The sequence below is a fragment of the Terrapene carolina genome, unplaced genomic scaffold, assembly GCF_002925995.2.
Source record: "Terrapene carolina triunguis isolate 2854851 unplaced genomic scaffold, T_m_triunguis-2.0 Scaffold166, whole genome shotgun sequence".
In the NCBI taxonomy this organism is placed as follows: Eukaryota; Metazoa; Chordata; order Testudines; family Emydidae; genus Terrapene; species Terrapene triunguis.
The window spans coordinates 1167373-1188759 of NW_020664517.1; the positions used below are offsets into that span (position 1 = coordinate 1167373).

A 21387-nucleotide genomic window follows, 5' to 3' on the forward strand; every position below is an offset into this window, starting at 1 on the left:
ATAGCAAGTAACACTTCCTGCAAGCCTCCCCTGCTCCTCCCAAGGTAGTGCTTGAACTCTTTCTACCTCTCATGCCACTGTGTGGCCCCTGCTCCACTAGTTAGTCACCCCAAAGAGGCTCCTTCCTCTCTGCTATAGAGCACACAAGTAATCTACAAAATATGCCATATTGAAGTATAGCTATTGCCTCATCACTGATGGTTATTTAGTCAGTAAAGTTACCAAGTAATTCAGTTTGCTTTAGGACTTGATGCAGCTCTGCCATGTAGATTGGAGTCCCTTGCCTAGTAATTTGGGCCTAATGTACCACACCGAAATTCCTGAAAAGAGGGTGCATAATAACCAGTGCTCCATCTACTCACCTGCTCATTTCAATTTGTTGGAGACTTGACATGCAGATTTGTGGAGTGAATGCAGTCTCCCTTCTTATGCAGCCAGAGAAGGCTTAAAAGTTTACACTGTGTATCTTGTTCCTGTAGTTTAGAAATGGGATTTTTCTAGATCTCTCTTTCACCTCTTTTAATCATAACAGGTTGTTACGTGAGCTCTCTCACTAATATGAAATCCTTTAAAATCAAACATGGGAAAAAATCTGTCTAAAAACCCAGTACAGATTCATTATATGCTGCAGATTGATAAGTAGAGATGTCAACAGAATTAGTGTTTACTGCCTGATTCTGCACCCCTTAGATAGCAGTGGCAAAACTGCCATTAACATCAGTGGTGCTGGGTAATACCCTTAGTTCTGATGTACATACTGTATTGATCGCTGCACTGGTTACTAAAACTGAACCTGCCTGACTGCTAAATGACCACTCGAATTTAGAGATAACTAGTGTTCATTCATCGCCCAGTGTTCAGGTCATTTACCTCTTCAGTGCAATCAGCAAATTCTGGGAATCCACTAAAGGAGTGGATTATTGAAATTAGCAAATTTAAAAACAATCAGCTTTTGTCCTTTTAAAAAGTGTGCAAACAGGTAACTGGCACTGTAATTTTAGTTTACTATAAATTAAAATGGCTGAAAGGTGTGAAACCCTGAAGATCAGAGCTCAGAATGGACATATGCTGGTTGACTTGCCTTTTAACCCTAGATCATTTGGGTGAGTTGCTGTAACATTCCATTAATTATTTTTTTTAGTTTAATTGCTTTTTTAGTCTGCCTAGGAGGCATTTTTAATAGCAGCTTTCCAGATTTTCATGATCTCACAGGAAGAGGTTATGGGATTAATTTCTTAGAAAGTGTTCCTTATATTGGGTTTGTTTTGGATAAACTAACAATGTCAAATAAATTGACTAAGTAAAAGGTAGAGTAGAGCACACTTTTAAAACACCTCAAGTCTTGTAAAATTACACTATCTCATGTGTGTAGGGCAACATCACCCCTAAAGTGTTGTTAAACTTCTGTTGAAAGAGTTCTAGATGCAATTGTTACTGTATGTTGTCATTTTAATATTTGCAATACACTCCCATTATTATGCAATATAAGTTGCCTTTAAACTAGTGAGAGTGTGTAATGAGTCGAGGCAAATGGGGAAAAAGAGCACTGCCATAACTTGAAAAGGAATCTGGTGTAGCTGTCCTGATAATATAATGCATTGGAACTTTTTGGAGGGATTATTATTATTATTATTTTTTAAAGAGACCAGTCACATTAGCCTACAGCCCCTTTCCACTGTTCCATTCTGCAGAGTACTTTGTAAGAGACATCCTCTCACAAGCCCACCTGCTGGCTTGGCTCCCTGATCGCCCACATACTTTGGTTTTCAAAATATTTCATTCTCTGGCCACTGCTCAAGAACCACTGCTCTAACACTCTGTTCCAAACATTTGAATAGGTGCTGTCTTTATGGGAACATGTATAACTAAATTTCAGGGAAAACTTTTATTCATCTTCTCACTTAGTAAAGCCCTTGAGTGTACTATATAATTACAAAGCATTGAGCAAAACATTAAGCCTGATTTTGAATGAAACTTTGCACTGTCTTGGATGTAGGTATTAACTAGGAAGAAGTATTGTTTTGAACACTTTACATTCAGCTTGAATTTTTTTATCTGTAATTTGATGTTTCTTTTGCATTCAGGGAATCATGTGGCTGATTGAAATCTGAATTTGATTGAGTCAGAGTGTCTGCTTCATGTTTCAGACATGGTGTGAATTCAGTCGCTGTTGATCTTTTCGGAAATAGTACAACACATCAGGCCATATTGGAACTCGTGACCTAGAGGTGAAAGACTATGGAGTGTGACAATGTCGTGGTAACTGCACCTGTATTCCCCCCTTCGTGGTCCCTCAAGGGCACCCACTTAAGGTTTCGGGCTCCCCGTTGGTAGGGAGCTCCTCTTAGGCCTTGCCTACACTGGCAAGTTTCTGCGTAGTAAAGCAGCTTTCTGCGGTGTAACTCCCAAGGGGTACACACTGCCAAGCCACTTAGTGCGCAGAAACTGCACAGCTGCAGTGCTGTAAAAAAAACCACCCTGACAAGAGGCGTAGAGCTTTCTGCGCCGGGGCTATAGCGCCGCGGTGCCAGTGTAGACACCCTGGTCGATTACAGTGCTGCGATTGCCCTCTGGGAGGTGTCCCACAATGCCTGTTCTCGCCTCTCTGGTCATTGGTTTGAACTCCCTGCCCTGCCCTTAGGTCACCAACTGTGAGCCCCAGCCCTTAAGTTCCTTGGGAATATTTAAAGACCCTTCCTGTTTGCTCGGTGACGCGTGCAGTGGTCTCAGCACATCTTTCCAGGTGACCATGCCTGTTCCACGCACCAGGCGATCCCCCGCTTGGAGCAATGCTGAGCTGTTGGACCTCATTGGCATTTGGGGAGAGGAGGCTGTCCAGTCCCAGCTGCGCTCCAGCCGTAAGAATTATGATACCTTCGGACAGATTTCACAATGCATGACAGGGACCATGACCTGGACACATTGCAGTGCAGGGTCAAAGTGAAGGAGCTGCGGAGCGCCTACCGCAAGGTGCGGGAGGCAAACCGCTGCTTTGGTGCTGTGCCCATGAGCTGCCGGCTCTACAAAGAGCTGGATGCGATATTCGGTGGCGACCCCACCTCCACTGCGAAGGCCACTGTGTATACTTCGGTGGCTTGCATGCCAGTCAAGAGTGGACTGAGCCAGGAAGAGGAAATCTTGAACGAGGATGTGGAGGAGGAGGGGGACCCAGAGGCAGAGGACGACTCGGAGGTCAGAGATACATGGAGCCAGAAGCTCTTCTCTAACCTGGAGGAGGCTAGCCAGTCACAGCTGTCGGAGCTTGGCAAAGCGCAAATAGGAGAGGAGGCCCCGGTAAATGACTTTGATTTTGGGAATCGCTGAAGCGAGGTGTTGGGGGCAGGAGGGTTGCAGAAACCAGGTTTGTCTCTGTATGATGCGTGTACCACCACATGCCTAGTCTGAGTGGCAGAACAGGGTGTTGATTGACTCCCTCTACTTCACGGGAATCTGCCTCGGAGATCTCCACGAAACTCTCGTGGCGATATTGGGCAATCTGCTGTGGCAGGTTCTTTGGCAGAGCTGCTTTGTTTCTTGCCCCATGAAGGGTAACTTTCCTGCACCACTCTGCTGGCACTAAGGGAAAGGGGGCATTGCTGCACACAGGCGAGCCGCATAAGGGCCAGGGCAGAAGCCACAGTCTTGGAGAAGACTCTTCCTTGATTCCCTGCTCATCCTCAGCAGCGAGATATCTTCCATAATGAACGCAGCCTGTGGAAAATGTGGGGACAGTAATGATTATCAGTCGTCGTCCGTCCGTCCGTCCCCCATAGTGCTGGTTCTCCCCAAGAGCCACATGCCCAGTGTACAGTAGGGTCCTGGAACACTGATTTCCCCTGCCCCTGCGGTTACTCACCATTTTGGGGGTCTTATGGCTCATGTGTGCTTGCCTGGGGTCAGCCAGTTAGTGACAGGTATGTGAATAGTGGCTGTGTTTTAAATCGCTGAATCAGTGGTCTGTGTGTTGTAAACAATACTGCTTCGATAAAATGTTGCATTTTGGCTTCACAGATATGACCTTGGGAGCCAAGCCTCCCTCTTTGTTATCACCGGCTGAATGGCTGCACAGAATTAGAAGGTGGCCACGAAGAACTAAAGAGGACTTTCTGCGTGATGTCATGATGCACTCCGCGGCCGAAAAACAAGAATTGAAGGAGTGTCAGGTTAGCAAGAAGAGGGACTGAAAGGAGAACGCGGCACACCAGAACGACGCCACGAAGCGACTCCTAAACATTATGGAGCGCCAAGCGGACACGCTCCAGGCTCTACTAGCATTGCAAACTGAGCAGCTCCGCGCCCACCATCTCCTACAGCCGTTGTCGCAAAACTCTTGCTCATGCGCCTCCCAGACACTGCCAACCCACTCTTATCAACCTCCTGGCTCCGGTCTGTACCGTCTACATTCCACTCCTGCCCCGTCACAGTCCAGCCCTGTGGACTCCCGGTACCCACTGCACTCAACACCCGTCCCTCTGCAGTGTAGCTCTGCTGAAGTACAGCACCCACTGCACTGTACTCCAAAGGATAAGGTTACTTTATTAATGATCTGGAGGATGGTGTGGACTGCACTCTCAGCAAGTTTGCAGATGACACTAAACTAGGAGGCGTGGTAGATACACTAGAGGGTAGGGATAGGATACAGAGGGACCTGTAGACAAATTAGAGGATTGGGCCAAAAAAAACCTGATGAGGTTCAACAAGGACAAGTGCAGAGTCCTGCACTTAGGACGGAAGAATCCCATGCACTGCTACAGACTAGGGACCGAATGGCTAGGGAGCAGTTCTGCAGAAAAGGACCTAGGGGTCACAGTGGACGAGAAGCTGGATATGAGTCAACAGTGTGCTCTTGTTGCCAAGAAGGCTAACGGCATTTTGGGCTGTATAAGTAGGGGCATTGCCAGCAGATCGAGGAATGTGATCGTTCCCCTTTATTCGACATTGGTGAGGCCTCATCTGGAGTACTGTGTCCAGTTTTGGGCCCCACACTACAAGAAGGATGTGGAAAAATTGGAAAAAGTCCAGCGGAGGGCAACAAAAATGATTAGGGGTCTGGAGCACATGACTTATGAGGAGAGGCTGAGGGAACTGGGATTGTTTAGTCTGCAGAAGAGAAGAATGAGGGGGGATTTGATAGCTGCTTTCAACTACCTGAGGGGGGGTTCTAAAGAGGATGGATCTAGACTGTTCTCAGTGGTGGCAGATGACAGAACAAGGAGCAATGGTCTCAAGTTGCAGTGGGTGAGGTTTAGGTTGGATATTAGGAAACACTATTTCACTAGGAGGGTGGTGAAGCACTGGAATGCATTACCTAGGGAGGTGGTAGAGTCTCCTTCCTTGGAGGTTTTTAAGGCCCGGCTTGTCAAAGCCCTGGCTGGGATGATTTAGTTGGGAATTGGTCCTGCTTTGAGCAGGGGGTTGGACTAGATGACCTCCTGAGGTCCCTTCCAGCCCTGATATTCTATGATATGATACTGGGACATACACAAATCTTTAACTGTATCGGGACCCCACCTCCTCCTGGGACCCTCCCTTTCCTCTTCTCCCACAGTGCTGATGTGTTTTTTTGTTTGTCTTTCTCCTCCGGTTGTTGCTTTTTAATAAAATAATTGTTTTGGTTTGAAAGCAATCTTTATTCCATTAATTGAAAGCAAACAGACCCCTGCAAAGCAACAGGCAATTTTCTTAAACTTTATGCACCAACCACAATCACCTCCTAGCATTACAAGCGCTGCACTCCCGAGCACAGCAACAAATATTAGTGGCTGTCAGCTTCAAATTGCTGCCTCAAGGCATCCCTGAACCTTATGGCCCCGCGCTGCGCCCCTCTAATAGCCCTGGTCTTTGGCTGTTCAAACTCAGCCTCCAGGTGCTAAGCCTCAGCGGTCCAGCTCTCAGTGAAGCTTTCATCCTTCCCTTCACAAATATGGCGCGTACAGCACGCGGCTATAAGCATAGGAATATTGTAATCGGCCAGGTTTAGCCTCCCATGTAGGCAGCGCCAGTGGGCCTTTAAACGGCCAAAAGCACATTCAACAGTCATTCTGCACTTGCTCAGCCTGTTGTTGAACCGCTCCTTGCTGCTGTCAAGTTGCCCCGTGTATGGCTTCATAAGCCACGGCATTAAGGGGTAGGCAGGGCCTCCCAGGATCACAATGGGCATTTCGACTTCCCCTACGGTGATCTTCTGGTCTGGGAAGAAAGTCCCTGCTTGCAGCTTCCTGAACAGGCCAGTGTTCCGAAAGATGCGTGCGTCATGCACCTTTCTGGACCAGCCTGCGTTAATGTCTGTGAAACGCCCACAGTGATCCACAAGCGCCTGGAGAACCAGAGAGAAACACCCCTTCTGATTAATGTACTCGAAGGCTAGGGGGTCTGGTGCCAGAATTAGAATGTGCGTGTCATCTATCACCCCTCCACAGTTAGGGAAGCCCGTTTGTGCAAAGCCATCCACAGTGTCATGTATGTTGCCTAGAGTCCCGGTCTTTCAGAGCAGGATGCAATTTAATGGCCCTGCACACTTCCGTCAACATGCGTCCGACGGTCGACTTTCCCACTCCGGACTGGTTAGCAACTGATCGGTAGCAGTCTGGAGTAGCCAGCTTCCACAGTGCAATCGCCATGCACTTCTCCAGCGACAGGGCAGCTCTCATTCTCGTGTCCTTGCACCGCAGGGCTGGGGCGAGCTCATCACACAGTCCCATGAATGTGGCTTTCCTCATCCAAAAGTTCTGCAGCCACTGCTCGTCATCCCAGACATGCATGACGATGTGACCCCACCACTCAGTGCTTGTTTCCTGAGCCCAAAAGCAGCATTCCACTATGTTCAGCACCTCCGTGAATGCCACAAGCAATCTCGTGTCATAGCTACTACGCGTGGCGAGATCAGTGTCTCACTCCTCTTGCCTTTGTAGTTTAAGGAATAACTCCACTGCCACTCGTGATGTGTTAGTGAGACCGAGCAGCATATTGGTCAACAGTGCAGGATCCATTCCTGAAGACCGAAGAGACAGAGCACGCAATACACAAACCATTGAAAGATGGCACCAAATGCGGACGGAAGCTCAGGGATTGCTGGGATTCGAAGCAATGCATCATGGGGCATTGGAACAGGAGCAGGATGCCCCGCGACCCCCTCTGCCTTCACACAACTCTTAGTGGCAGAAGAGGAAGAGATGCTCTGTGGGATAGCTGCCCAGAGTGCACCACTCCAACACAATTGCGGCACTTGCAGTGGTAAACACGCTATTGCGCAGGCAGCTGACAGTGTGAATACACAACAGCGGTTTCCCTTCAGCACTCTCTGAGCGGCGCTGTAACTCTGCCAGTGTAAACGTGCCCTTTGGCAAAGACCTGCTGTGTGTCTCTCCCTCCTTACCGGGGATTTTAAGGCTGCACAGCCTCTGCCATGGACCGTGATATCCCCATCAAGCTCGTCTGCCTAAAGGCCAGTGCCTGTGGGTTGCTTTCTCTCCGAGGACAATGACCAGGGTATGCCAGCAGTTACAAGTTACCGTGCAGCTCTGCTAAAGCAAAATATTTTTATTCTTAGGGCAAAAGAGAAAATATTGGGGGGGGAACCCCATAACCCAAGTCTACACACACGCTAAAGCTTATCAGAGGTCACCCCCAACTCCAACACAGGGTTCTGGTGGGTATCAGTCTCTCACACCCTTCAACTGCATTTGTTCTCTTGGTTACTGTCACGAAGTGTGGGGGAGACAAGGCCCTGCGCAGCCCTCTCTGCTTGCACAGCTGGACCAGGTCCCTTTTCAGGCGATGGTTATACATCTCCCCGCTGGCCCCAAGTTACTGTAGTTACTGTGGACTCGCAGGCTTGTGTGCTCTCAGCTCCCCACGGTTTCCAGGGAAAACCCCTAGTGTGCCAGCCCTTCTCCAGGTCACCACCTCTCTCCCAGGGTCAAGCCGCAGACTTCTCCGCCCCTGTAATCATTCACTAGGGGGACCCCGTTCTTGCAACAGTTCTCCCCTCTCCCAGGGTCAAGCCGCAGATGACTCTGCCCCTGGAACTGCTCACCGCAGTCCCCAGGGGGACCCCGTTACTGCAACAGTCTTATAGTATCAAAATGTCAAAAACTGAAATTAAGTGATATGAAAGAGAACTTGGATATATAGCATCATCATGGGGTGCTCTAGTTATCACGACTCTTCCTAAATTCAGTGACCATCTGTTCCAGTCTAACCTATCCCCCGTCACTGTAGTGATTGCTGGCTGTTGTCTGCAAGTCCACAATTAGTTAAGCATTTCAGTTTATTCCTCTTTATTGTCTTTTTTCTAGAAGTATTATTTTTAAGTAGGTGGTATACTGCTGTAGGTAAGTCCCTTCATTCTGGAGCCGGCTTTCCCTTAACAGGATATTATCCCTTCCCACCTCTCATCAGTGTATCTTTGAGCTAAGACTGCTCAGCCTACAGACCAGCATTAATGCTTCTCCAATAGAAAATCAACAAGAGATATTGGATTATGGACTATTAGGGGAGAGGAATTGGTTTGTGTAAAGGAGACACAGATTTTAGATGAGATTTTTAAATGAGATGGGGTGCAGAGGCAGAAAGACACAAGACAGCTGATAGGTGCCACAAAGGAGAAAGTTCTTGCCTCAGCAATGGTGCATTTTTGAGGCTGGAAGAGACTGGGACTTGATGAATGGGGAGGAGAATAGTGACAAAGTCTAATAAATAAATTTGTTAGTCTCTAAGGTGCCACAAGTACTCCTGTTCATCTATGATTGCTTATTCCACAACAGGGGTAGCTCTCGTAAGCCCCAGTGCACCAGGGGCCCTTCCTGGCAGGAGTCTTTTTCTTTAGGAATCCTACAGTGTAGAGCAGGGGTAGGCAACCTACGGCACTCGTGCCGAAGGTGGCATGCAAGCTGATTTTCAGTGGCACTCACACTGCCCGGGCCCTGGCCACCGGTCCGGGGAGCTCTGCATTTTAATTTAATTTTAAATGAAGCTTCTTAAACATTTTAAAAACCTTATTTACTTTACATACAAAATAGTTTAGTTCTATATTATAGACTTATAGAAAGAGACCTTCTAAAAACGTTAAAAGTATTACTGGCACACGAAACCTTAAATCAGAGTGAATAAATTAAGACTCGGCACACCACTTCTGAAAGGTTGCTGACCCCTGGTGTAGAGATTAAGGTTAGGAAGGGCTGCCGTGAAAGCAAATTGCATTACGAGGGCACTGGGGGGGAGGCTGTGTGATCTGAAAGTAATGGTGTTCCATGAGCTCTGTTTTAATGACCCGATTATTGAAAACTCTAAATGTGATTAGTGCCAGGCTTGGATTACAAACCCCCTTTTGGAGGCTAGGAAGAGAGAGGAAGCATGACACAGCTGGGATAGCAGAGCGAAAGTGTGTCATGATGCATTTAATCCATATTCTAAGGCAAAGCGCCTTCCTATTGTTCCCTCCTTCCTGTTTTGATGTCTTGGGAATCTTATTTTTGTAACAGGAAGTGCATCACTTTCTAATCTCCTGGTGCCAATGACAGGGATTTTGTTAAAAGCATCAAATCCTAATACGGTTGCTCTCACTTGTGTCTCTAGTCCTAACGCTGTCTGTCTGTCATCTTTCCTTTGTGTGGATTCCATCTGACCTAGGAGGAAACTTTGCTGAGATGGGACTGAGGAGGCTACCTGCACAAAGATTACTTTATTCACAGGTGACTGAAAGAGATGCAAGCATTTCAAGGGAACATCCTGGAAGAAAGTATCTGGGACAAGTCTGTCTCCCCTTTCCTTCCTCCATAACCATTTCAGAGAATACATAAATCCTCCTGTGATCTCAAAACTCATTACAGTCACTCCTAGCTCAGAGCAGTGTGATCCCCCTGCAAACACCATCTGAGGGGAGCATAAGGAATACAACTGAATGGGTATTAATGAGCATATTGCAAAGTAACTGCACTGTTACCTTACCCTTCATGGGCTCAAGGCATAACCCGGTTAATTTAGGCACGCACGCCCTTTCCCAGTTCCTAGGGCTCGGGGCATAATCGTCTGCGGGTTTGTGGGGCCTTTTACCAGTGAAAGAGCCTTATGCAGTAATATCCTTAACCTCTGTTTATTAACAGTTAGCAAAACAGAATACACTTGTTAAGCATGCGATGCTCACCACTCCCAATAAGATAGAAGAACTTTTTTGGGGGGCTAGTCAAGATTAGATCATCCGGGGCTCCAGCTTCTGCACAGTATGATTGGCAGTGTGTTGATGTCTGGCTGCTCTGATCGTGGGCTGTGTCCTGGAATTAGGTTCCAAAGAACTTCCCTTTGGACCCCGACGGTTTATATAGTTAAAACTTGAGTTCTACTTAGCTAAACCTTAACCAACCATTTTAAACTAAAGTACTACAAAACAGTATTTTTCATCAATCCTAGTCCATTACGAAATACTTCCTTAACCAATCATACGCCACCACCTTAGTCTATTTAAATCTTGCAAAATTAGTTATGCAACAGACAGAAACAAAGAATCAGACAGAAACCACACCAATAAACAATAGAGAAGTAGTATAGATTTCAGTCACAATTGTTGAGAAGTGGTTCCTTGCCAGACAGAATGCTATCAAAGTTTTCTTTAAACATCTTAAGCTCTGTTTCTTTACATGTTGATAGTGGGTACTACACCTCTACCCCGATAGAACACGAATTCGGCTAGAACGTGGTAAAGCAGCGCTCGGGGGGCGGGGGGGGGGCTGCGCACTCCGGTGGATCAAAGCAAGTTCGATATAACGCGGTTTCACCTAGAACGCGGTACGATTTGTTGGCTCCCGAGGACAGTGTTGTATGGGGGTAGAGGTGTGTTAGGACAGGACTAAACAGCCCCATATGGCATTGTTTTGATGCAAGTTAGTTGGAATGTGAGGATGTGACTCTGCTCCTTAGATCATGGTTGCTGGGGCTCCCTACTGCAAACAAAGGCCTCAGACCTCAAAGCATTGGGTTCGCTCTCCGAAAGATGCTGCATTAATCACTTTAAACCCTTTTCTTTACATTATTTTTGACAATTTCTTAGCATCTCCAAGTAGCTGTTAAAGTGTGTTTCTCCATTTAGACATCAGTTTTCATTATCTTTCTAAAGTGAGAGGGACAAGGTGATGAGGTAAAATCTTTTATTGGACCAACTTCTTTTGGTGAAAGAGACGAGCTTTTGAGCTTACACAAACAGAGCTGTTCCGATCTGAAGTGAGGGTTCGTGTCCAGACAGTTTTTTCTACTGTCTAGATTTCAAGCAGCTCTTCTGTATGTGGAGCAATTATCTCCACTGAGACGCAGCTGAAACATATTGATTTTATATTTTACCAAGACACATTATCTGCAGTGAGCCAAGAAACTACTTCACAACCAAAGAGAGCCTCTCGCCCTATACACGGATCAAAAGGAGTCATTTCAATTACTTTTTGTAGTATTCTGTCAGTGGAGGATCCCTCCCATACTTGTTTGCACCTTCCCCTTTAATGAAGACTGTAGCAGACAGATACTTTTGCTTAGCCTGAAGATTGGCTGGTACTCGGGAGCTCATATGTTGCTCCAAGACCTGGCTAAATTAAATCAGAATAGTCATTCTTCAGCTTTAGGGCTAGTTAGAAATAATCTTTACAGCTATATCATGATGTGAAGTTAATACTAATCTCTTACTTGCCATCCCCCAAATCATATTGCTTTCCATTCCGATAGCAACTTTTAACCTGAATGATTAAAAACGCATTACAATACATATACATAGATTACCCTGAAATGCAGGATGGTGTAAGGTGAGCAACAGTGGACACAGAGACAAATCACTTCCCATACAAAAAGTGTCTTGACATCTTTTAATACCCACACAGAGCAGACAGGACATCTGCTTTCACAGTTTCATCTGAGTGACCTACACACAAGTAAACTGCATGGGACTGAAAGCAACTCCGAGTGGAACACGCATAGTTTATTACAGTAGAATGATGGGAGATTAATGTACTAGGCAACAAACGCTGCCTAGCCAGAACCTATTAATTCCTGTGATAAATGCTGGCTTACAGTGACCAGGATTTTACCTCCAGGAAACTGTTGTCCACCGTAGCAGTGCCACTGCTCTTTGTGAGAAGGGAAGGAAAGAGCTGGCAGCAAAATCAAAGATGCTTGATAACTTGAAAGATTTCTGCAGAAAGCTGACTGACGTAACTAGTTCTCTGGTCGCTAACCAGAAATAAGAGTTCAGATTTCTAGCCTGCGGCTTCATAGGGACCTGACAAGGACCTTTCCCCTGTCCAGGGAAGGAAAATATCCAACTGACTTGTTCTAAAATGTTAAACTCTCTTCTGGGTTGGTCTAAAACAGTTCAGGATTGTTTCAGTAGGGTATAAACTTGTTGTAAATAAGATGCCTTACTGGCAGAAACCCTATTTGGACCAGATTAAATCATCAAAAGATGAAAGGATTTTTTAAAAAAATATTTAGTCTATTTACTAAACCAGGACACTGTTTTGGAAATACTTGGCTTGGCTTTTGTTTCTCACATGTAGGATAATGATTGTTTACTTTAAAGAGTCTTACGAATGGTATCATTTGATTTTTTTTCTCCCTCCCTTATAATATCCAATTAAAGGGATAGGAACATAACCGAGAATAGTGTTTCCTTGTTCGCTGACTAAGTAACAAAGGATTTAAAGTGTGGATCCACTCAGAAAAGTAAATCTAAAGAAGGCAGCTTCTTGTGCACAAGAACTAGACTGGGTGTGTATTCAGAGTCAGAGCTGATCCTTTAGTGACCAAACTGAGGCTTTGTTTTTCTTCCTGCGACCCTGCAGAGCCAAGGTGGCTAAATGTGAGTGAAGTGGATTCTGTTCCTCCTGGTATAGAATCCGTTATTTACTATGTTGTAGTTGGTGAGGACAAGCCCATTCAAGGCAGTGGAGTTACTGGTGACTGTGTATAAGATAGAAACGGTCTAGCTTGACTCTCAGATTCCAGGCTGAATTTGCACATCTGGCAGTCAGGGAAAAAACAAACAAGTTTTTCACTTGTAAGCTGAGCACCTTTTGAAACAGAAATTGGGAAGAAAAACACGGAGCCCTATGATGCCATTTACATTGGGAAGAAAAACACGGAGCCCTATGATGCCGTTTTTAGAACAGTGTTTCGACTGCTGAAAAGCCTTTTGATCATTAGATTTGCTGTCTTGTTTCTACCCATCACTAAAGTTGCATTTATTCAGTTCCTTCTGGAAGAGACTTAAAACTGTAGAAAACCTGAAGAATATTTGGGTTACCACTCGGTGTCTGCTCAAGAATTTGCTATTTGGAGAAGAGGTGTTCACATTCTTTCAGTATCAGACTAACCTCGTTATCTCCATACTGATTTATACCTGCCTCTGGAAATTTCCATTACTTGCATCTGGAGAAGTGAGGTTCTTACCCACGAAAGCTTATGCTCCCAATACTTCTGTTAGTCTTAAAGGTGCCACAGGACCCTCTGTTGCTTTTTACACATTCTTTCGGGTGACTGCCAGTGACTAGTGTGTTGGGACAATATTGCAGTAGAATATTTGCACTGATGGGTCCCTAAGTGTATTTATTAGAACTAATGTTTTAGAGGAGTCTTTAACTTTGCTGTAAAATTTCTTTCATGGTTTGAACTAGACATATAATGGCAAATGCAGATTTCTGTTTGTTCTTGTTCCTATTGGGCAAGAGGAATCAGTCTGTTTAAATGTGTCTGGAAAGTTTAGAATACCTGGATTCTATGGATTTATTGTTAAAGGGTCTAACTATAACCCACAGAAGGTTTTGAGGTCTAAAAAACCTGCCTTCAGTGAGATTAAAGAACAATCTGTTTAGTTTATCCAAGAGAAGGTTAAGAGTTGACTTGATCATGGTCTGAGTGCCTGTATGGGGAGAAGAGCTCTGATAGTAGAGGGCTCTTTAATCTAACAGACAAAGGCATAACGAATTTGAATGGCTGGAAACTGAATCTTGACCAATTCAGGTTTAGAAGTAAGGTGCACATTTTTAACAGTGGAGGGCAATTAACCTTTGGTAATTAACCAATTTACCATGGGATGTGGTGCACTGAAGTCTTTACATCAAGACTGGCTATCTTTCTAAAAGATATTCTCCAGATATTCAGTCAGAAGTTAATGGATTTGATGCAGGAATTCCTGGGTGAAATTATATGGCCTGTGTTATGCAAGAGGACAGATTAAATGATGACGTTGATCTCTTCTGACAACAAAATCTATGAAAAGCAAGGACATTCTGAGTTAAGAACCAGAATCCATTCCCAGTGTGGAAGGGCTTTCAGACAAGTGGCTGCTGTCACTTGCCTTCTTTTTTTTGTATTTCTTATGCCCAAAATACTGAAATTTGAGTCTGACACCTGTTAATGTTTTCAGGTTTTAGGCAGATCTCTAATATTAAACAATGAGATATTGCTCAGTATTTCATCAGAATAGGCATTGGGATAAGGGTGAAACTATGCTATTGAATGATAGAGAATGGAGAGTTTGGTTGAAGTTTACAGTAGAGTTGTATGTGCTGTATTCTATTTTGTAATCTATGAAGTTGCATGTCATGCACGTGTGCACACATAACAAGGAAGGATCCAAGTGTATGTTGAAAGTGGGTATTACATACGAACGAACATAAGAACGGCTATACTGAGTCAGAACAATGGTTCATCTATCCCAGTATCCTGTCTTCTGACAGTGGCCAGTGCTAAGTGCTTCAGAGGGAATGAACAGAACAGGGCAATTATCCCCTGTTGTCCACTCCCAGCTTCTGGCAGTCAGAGGCTAAGGACGCCCAGAATATGGGATTACATCCCCGACTATCTTGGCTAATAGTTATGATGGACCTATCGTCTATGAACTTGTCTAATTCTTTTTTGATCCCAGGTATAGTTTTGGCCTTCACAACATCCCCTGGCAACGAGTTCCACAAGTTAACTGTGCATTGTGTGAAGAAGTATTTCTTTTTTGGTTTTTTTTTGTTTGTTTGTTTGTTTTAAACATGCTGCCCATTAATTTCATTGGGTGATGCCTGGTTTGTGTGTTTTGTGAAGGCGGGATAGCTCAGTGTTTTGAGCATTGGCCTGCTAAACCCAGGGGTGTGAGTTCAATCCTTGAGAAGGCCATTTAGGGATCAGGGGCAAAAATCTGTCTGGGGATTGGTCCTGCTTTGAGCAGGGGGTTGGACTAGATGATCTCCTGAGGTCCCTTCCAACCCTGATATTCTATGATTCTATCTGAAGAAGTGAGGTTCTTACCCACGAAAGCTTATGCTCCCAATACTTCTGTTAGTCTTAAAGGTGCCACAGGACCCTCTGTTGCTTTTTATGATTCTATGATAAGGCATAAATAACATTTCCTTATTTGCTTTCTCCACACCATTCATGATTTTATATGCCTCTTTCATACCACCCTCATACCACATCTCTTTTCCAAACTGAATAGTCCCAGTCTTTTTTATCTCTCCTCATACGGAAGCTGTTCCATCCCCTTAATCATTTTTGTTGCCCTTCTCTATACCTTTCCCAATTCTATTATTTCTTTTTTGAGATAGGGTGACCAGAACTGCGCGCAGTATTCAAGGTTCAAGGTGTATTCAAGTATTCAGTGGCATTATGATATTTCCTGTCTTCTTATCTATCCCTTTCCTTGTGGTTTTTAACATACTGTTAGGTTTTTTGACTGCCGCTACATATTGAGCAGACCTTTTCAGAGAACTATCCACAATGACTCCAAAATCTTTCTTGATTGGTAACAGCTAATTTAGATCCCCTCATTTTACATGTATAGTTGGGATTATGATTTCCAATGTGCATTACTTTGCATTTATCAACATTGAATTTCATCTGCCATTTTGTTGCCCAGTCACCCAGTTTTGTGAGCTCCCTTTGTAACTCTTCGCAGTCTGCTTTGGACTTAACTATCCTGAGTGATTTTGTGTTGTCTTTTTTGCCATCTGTTGCCTGATCTTTAGGTTATGTATTAATTATATTGATTACTTAAGAATCCGCCATTATCACTTTGAGGATTGACAGGTTCTTGTCCCAAGATCAGGCCCAGTAGTATTTAAATTATTATATAGTTGGGAACCCCGATGTGCACAGTTGTAACACTCACACTATAGGAACTCTTTTATATTTACAAATCTAGTTTATTAATACATTTAGCACAGTCACAAACACCCCAACTTAGTAAGATAGAGATATGATAGAATGTACATCTGCACATCTATATACTCACACCATCTCTTGCAGAACAACCTGAAATGTTAGCCATCATCTTCCTTATCACCATCACCTTCCCCATCATCACCAGTGGCCATCACTCTGGCACCTCCCAAGGACTACATCTCTGTCTCCTACTGCCCCTAGGCTGGGGTGCCACTTTTATAATATGTTACGCTGACGCCGCTATGTTTGATGCATATTCAGTAGGGGATTTTTCCCTTTTTCCTTATTTGTATTTCCTCACCTTACTAATGTTGAAGTGTCTTTTTCTTATAGGTTAGTATATCAATGATCTCAACTTATTATATACATCAATTCGTTACCATGGCCATTTTGTGGTTAGGTATCACATTTTTATTTCTGTCCTAACCAGTTATTTTGATTCTTTCCAAGTTCCAAGTTGTGGTGTATCTGTTAAGTTTAAAAGGATATGAACTTAGGAAAGCCCCTATGCCAACCTGCTTCAATGCATCCTGTATCTAGCTATGGCAGAGGTCACAGCCATATATGGACCTTACGCTTTATTTCATCACCATCTTTTGTTGAAAGGTCCCAAACATGCGTATGCTAACTTTGTCCTAGCTTAACATACCAAACGTGGCTTGTAGGTCCCTTGGTTATAGCCAAATATAAACCTATTATAATAAAACCCATAAGAAACTTATAAGAAAAGGTGTGTGTGTGTGTGTGTGTGTGTGTGTGTGTGTGTGTGTGTACATAGAGAGAGAGAGAGGGGCTAGCATTAGATGTATCTTATGTGCTGGTTACGTACATCAGTTCGTTTCCAGGACACCTCTGTGGTAGAATCATGTACCCGTGGTCAAACCTCCCCGTAAACACTATTTTCAGCTGGGCCATTTATCTGTGCAAAGTTTCTGTTCAAAGTTTATAGGCCTCAGGCCTTATGCTAACTTGTTGAAGCTAATGTCTGACAGGGTACAGGCCTGTAGGTTTCTTGTATTACTGCTGAATCTAATGCAAAGCAGAATATAATAAAGGCGAGCTAGTCCACTTGGCTACACACCTCACTCTTTACCCCTTTTTCCAGCTCATTTATGAATCTGTTGAACAGAGCTGGTCCCAGTAATTGTTGACAATGCTCTGTATGTTTTATCTTGGCACATGCTTCTAGACAAAAGAGTTGATGCTATTTAGTAATTTTAAAAAATGAAATGGAATCTGATAAGTGCCTTTAGCTTAACTGCACAAGCAAATTACCTTCAAAGCAATATTTTGCCTCCATGGAAGAATTTTCACGTCTTTCTTGTTGTCTGCAGGTATTGGGAAGAATGTAATCTGTGAGAAATCTGCTACCTCTGTGGATGCCTTCAGAATGGTTACAGCTGCCAGATATTACCCCAAGCTGATGAGCATTGTTGGTAATGTCCTCCGTTTCCTGCCTGCCTTTGTCAAAATGAAGCAGTTAATAGAAGAACACTACATAGGCAATGTGATGATCTGTGATGTGCGAGTGTACTGGGGAAGCCTGCTCAACCACAAGTACAACTGGATCTGTGATGAACTAATGGGAGGAGGTGGACTGCACACAATGGGCACCTATATTATAGACCTCTTAACTCATCTAACCAGCAGGAAGGCAGAGAAGGTCCATGGCTTGCTTAAGACTTTTGTGAAGCAGAACGCAGCTATCAGTGGAATCCGTCATGTCACTAGTGATGACTTCTGCTTTTTTCAGATGCTTATGACTGGAGGTGTCTGTAGCACTGTGACTCTCAACTTTAACATGCCTGGATCATTTGTTCACGAAGTCATGATTGTTGGGTCCACAGGTCGCCTTATAGCTCGTGGGACAGATTTGTATGGGCAGAAGAATACAGCATTCCAAGAGGAACTACTGCTTACAGATTCTCTGACCATCAACACAGGCCTTCTGGACAAGGGGTTTAAAGACATCCCCTTGCTGTACCTGAAAGGAATGGTGTACATGGTGCAAGCATTGAGACTGTCTTTCCAAGACCAGGAAGACCGTCGGACATGGGATCACAAACCAGTCTCCATGGCAGCCTCTTTTGAAGATGGCCTCTATATGCAAAGTGTAGTAGATGCCATTAAAAAATCCAGCAGGTCTGGGGAGTGGGAAGCTGTGGAAGTGATGACTGAGGAACCAGATGCCAATCAAAACCTTTGTGAGGCACTTCAGAGAAATAACCTATAAAATATAAACATTCCTGGTGTCCACTATGGAAAATGAGAACAGTTGAAGATGTCCAGATGTAGCTATAGAAGTTTCTCAGTTTTTAGGACATGTAGGTTCTTATTTAATACTTTTGGTTTTTCATACTTGTGGGTAAAACATGTCATGGTCTGATGAAACTGTTCCTCCCTGGGCAGATTATTTTGTTTTTAAACTCGTTTAGAGAGTTTTAAGTGTTTTTGGGTTTTGATGGGGTTTTTAGTTTGTTTTTTAAAGCTGAATTTCTGTTTTGGAGATTGTTAGGAAAACTTGAATTGCCCTTTGCACTTGCAGTAGCTAAAATGAAGTGAGGGATCTTTTGTTGTTGGATTGTTGGGAGACAGGACACAGTCCCTCTTGCACATAGTTCAGTTATTTTTTACAATTTTAATCTGAGAGCAAGTAGAGCAAGATCAGGGAGTATGTACTGTTCTTGCTCTCACTAATAGGACTTTCACTGACTTTTTTTTAAGTTTATTCTTCAGCTTGTAAAACTTTAATAAAGAAAAGTGTAATGACATGGCAAATCTCTAAACTCGAGTATTCAGAAGAGGAGAAGGGACAGAGCAAAGTCTGTAAGATACAGATCAGGCTTAGTGTTCTGCACACAGTGAGTGTGCTGAATGTTTCAAATGAATTTAAATTGGGATCTAATTACCCCACGGATTCTCCATTGACATTATTGATAAAGTCTCTGCAGCGATCATTAGACGAGTTGGAACACTATGATTATTTCAGCTGCTGTTCCATCTGTGTGACTGTTGTTCCTCCATAGCAAATACTTAGGAGACTAATACCTCACGTCAACTTTTTTCCGCAACTTCCCTCCCCCAGACCAATTGTGAATTTGTGTTCACTGCCTTGGCAGCATGTATGCCAAATCTACATCAGTGTTTCCAGTCCTATGTGATGTAGTAAAGCCCCCAGTAGCTTACTAGGTGGTGCATCTGGATTCCTTAATATGCTATCTATTTGATAATGAGACCGGAAAACATTAAACCTTCTAGGAACTTGAACTTGGATGAAAAAGTAGGAAATATGCCATTACTATACTCTTCTGTGCCGGCAAGGGGATCACTACAGTACACAGGAAAGAAAACAGTGACTGAATCATTAGGGCAGTGATGGCCTTCGGTTTGGGTGAGCCTGTTTTAAATCATGAACACTGGATAATATTACCCCTCCACATACACACACCCCTTATAGTTTTGTACCCAGTGGGGATAATTTGTGCTGCTGGCAGATCTTGAATGAATTTCCACTCCATCCCAGAAGTATGTTTGTTCATTAGGCTGTCATTGAGAAGGAGAGAATTTTTATTGAGTTTATCTTGTTTACTTGAATGTTTTAATGTTTCCCACTAGGTTTTAACCCTGTATATTTATATAAAGCCTTAACATGCAAACATAACCTTTTCATTAAATGGTCCTTTCTGAAAAGTGTCTCTCACTTGTTTTCTACAGCAATAAACATTTACGTTGGCTGAGGACAGACTTTCATAGAGCTGATTATTTTTTAGACAAACTGAAAAGTCCCCTAACAAAGGTTACCAGGAGACCATTATTTTTCTGTTACTGGCACAGACCTCTCCTTTGTAACTTGTGTTTCAGGGCGGTTAAGAATACCCCACTGTAGAACCATTAGTGTCTGTTCATTGCAACTGTCCACAGAGATTGGGCTAGTGGCTGCCTGAGGAATTCCCTTCGTTTGGTGCTGCTTTGTTCTCAGGTGAGAGTAGGATGTGAAAAGGGGATATGTATCCCCTTACCCCTTTTGCTGACTATTTCTAGTCCTCAAGCTGTTACATCACAAGTTCATGGGTGTATATGAGTTAGAGACCATGGTATATAGCAGAGGTTCTCAATCTTTTTCTTTCTGAGGCCCCCGCAACATGCTATAAAAACTCCATGGCCCACCTGTGCCACACCAACTGGTTTTCTGCATGTAAAAGCCAGGACCGGCATTAGGGGGTATCAAGCAGGGCAATTGCCTGGGGTCCTATGCCACAAGGGCCCTCACAAAGCTACATTGCTCAGGCTTTGGCTTCAGCCGTGGGTGTCGGGGCTCAGGGATCTGGGGTTCAGCCCCACTACGGGAGGGCTTCAGCTGATGCTGGTCTTCTCATCTGTTGAGTCTTCAATTTATTTAAAGTTAGCTTCATTATGTAAGTAAACCATAACCGCAGCTGTATCCTTGAACGTACAAGTGTTACTTCATTGTCTAGTGATGTGTAATTGACCCACCAGAATACACATCATATATAATTTCTGGCTGCATTCATCTGTGCAGCCTAGATGATTGCATTATCAACAAGTGGAACAGGGACAGAGTGTCACATCCGTCTTTTGTGAAAACTTAATTTTGTATTTAAACTCAGAATAATAGAAGAAAACCACTAATTAACTGGTGCTAATTGAAGTCCTCCTATTTCCAGGGTAAGCGGAAAGAACTCAACCATATGTCAAGCAGGCTGTTTTCAACCTGTTTGTTCCCCTCCATTCAAGCTTAGCCAAAAGTCCAGTGCAGAGATGGGAAGAGGAAAGAAAAGGGGCTATGGGTGAGGGGAGAGAAGAGATTATCTAATACCTGTGTGCTTTTATTTTATTTATGTCTCAACATCATTTTAGTAGCTGATATTTTGTTACAAAAGAAATACTGTATGTTGCAGGGGAATAGGAAAACTAAAGAATGCCATTGTTTCCAGGAAAGTCTGACGTGTTCTGTAACAGGAAATATATTGTGACCAGGTACTGTCTAAAATTAATTACAAGTACAGAAATAGTTAAAACTACAATGAGCCTCTTTAAATTACAGGTTTTTCTGACCTGTGGTTAGGTTTGGCAGAATTTGGTTTTTAAATTTTTGATCATTTCTACATTGGTGTATTAAGTATTTTTAAAGAGCTCTGTCAATTTCAATCAGACAGTGGGGAGGTGGGTCAGATGATTATT

At 43.7% G+C, this 21387-nt stretch overlaps 1 protein-coding gene across 1 annotated transcript in view; it reads left to right on the plus strand.

The window, feature by feature from the left end:
- The window catches only part of LOC113406933 (glucose-fructose oxidoreductase domain-containing protein 2), a 32348-nt gene extending 12848 nt beyond the window's left edge, over positions 1 to 19500 (plus strand). Inside the window, exon 2 of the mRNA XM_026653846.1 lies at positions 17520 to 19500. Coding sequence (XP_026509631.1) covers positions 17520 to 18418 — 899 coding nt within the window. The 3' untranslated portion in view covers positions 18419 to 19500. The remainder of the gene's footprint in view (positions 1 to 17519) is intronic.
- Positions 19501 to 21387: the final 1887 nt, after the last annotated feature.